At 49.3% G+C, this 1512-nt stretch overlaps 1 protein-coding gene across 1 annotated transcript; it reads right to left on the reverse strand.

The window, feature by feature from the left end:
* Window positions 1–618: 618 nt before the first annotated feature.
* On the reverse strand, window positions 619–1281 carry ETH_00036005 (nuclear NF-kB activating protein, putative; the record flags this gene model as incomplete). The annotated part of the gene is made up of 3 exons (XM_013379671.1): window positions 619–699; window positions 898–982; window positions 1185–1281. Coding segments are annotated over 3 exons (263 nt in total), but the record flags the coding sequence as incomplete, so codon positions are not given.
* Between the last annotated feature and the right edge of the window lie 231 nt (window positions 1282–1512).

Consider the following 1512-nt stretch of genomic DNA (forward strand, 5'->3'; position numbering starts at 1 on the left):
CAACATTTCTTTCAAATCATAAATCAATTGACTTTCTCGAGCTGCTCTTTCTTCATAGTTCAGCATCGCCAGCGCCCGCTGCTCCTCCACGCTGTAAACTTGGTTTTCCTTCCGCAGCCGAATCGCGTTCATGCGCCGGTGCCTGCAGCAAAACCCTAGACCCTAAACCCTAAACCCTAATCCCGAAACCCTAAGCCCTAAGGCCTAAACCGTAGAGCCTGAACCTGGAAGCTAGGCACTAGACGCTAAGGACTAATGAATTGCGTTCATGCAACGGTGCCTGCAACAAAACCCTAAACCCTAAACACAAAATCTTAAACCCTAAACCCTAAATCCTAAACCCTAAACCCTAGAGTCAACCCGCAAGCTGCACTCCTTCCCGTTGCGCTACATCGATTTCTTCGAATTGCATTAATTTGATTTTGATTATCTATTTTTTATTTTTGTTTTTACAATTAATTGTTATTTTTAACTTTCAAATCCTTTTCGCCAATTTCCAAAAGCTCACTTAGGGTCTCAATGCACTAGGGTTTCGAGCTAGGGTTTAGGGTTTAGCGCCGAGAGTTTAAAACTAGGATTTAGGGTTTCGGCTAAAGGTTTGAAGCTAGGGTTTAGGGTTTAGGGTTTGCCGCACCTGGAGCCGCTCATGACGTATCCCAAACTTTCGAAAGTCGAAATCTCTTCGGCCGTCAAACCAACCTAAAACGCAAACCCTAAACCCTAAACCCTAAACCCTAAACCCTAAACCCTCAACTGCGCAGGCGCAGCAAAACGCATAACCGCAGCTGCAACGACGCTGCAGCCTCGGGATCGGCCCCTGGACCCTAAACCTCAAACCCTTGAACTCTATACCCTAAACCCCAAACCCTAAACCCGAAACCCTAAACCCTTCCTCACTTCTCCTCTTCTCGGAATACGCTTTCCCTCCTGCACGAATTGGGCAATGGCTTCACCTTCGCCAGGCCGCAGCGCGAAACCGTAGCTGTACACAAACCCTAAACCCTAAACCCTAAACCCTAAATCCTGATTTTGAGGTCTACTTTAGCGCAGCTGCTGCAGCAGGCCCGCAGCACCAACCCGAGACTCCTTCCTAGGGTTTAGGCTCCACAGCTGCGGCTTCCCGCTTGTCACTTAGGGTTTAGGGTTTAGGAATTAGGGTTTAGGAATTAGGGTTTAGGGTTTACTCGACGTTTTTCTGCGCCAGTTTGTTCGTCACTTCCATCGGCTTCGGCCCCACCAATTCATCTTCAGAAGAACTTCCGTCTCCAGCCTCCTCCGCGTCTGAAAACCCAAACCCTAAACCCTAAACCCTAAACCCTAAACCCTAGAACCTCTATGTTCGCCCCAAACACTGGAGCCCACACGAGGACTGGGAAATAAAACTGCAGGGCAGTAACCCCAGCAGTTGTTCTCTTTATTTGCTGCTGCTGCCGCTGCTGCTACTGCTGCTGCAGCTGCTGCAGCTGCTGCTGCCGCTACTGCTGCTCCTACTGCTGCAGCAGCAGCAGCAGC

The sequence above is a fragment of the Eimeria tenella genome, genomic scaffold, assembly GCF_000499545.2.
Source record: "Eimeria tenella Houghton genomic scaffold, Eth_scaff3770, whole genome shotgun sequence".
NCBI classification, from domain to species: domain Eukaryota; phylum Apicomplexa; class Conoidasida; order Eucoccidiorida; family Eimeriidae; genus Eimeria; species Eimeria tenella.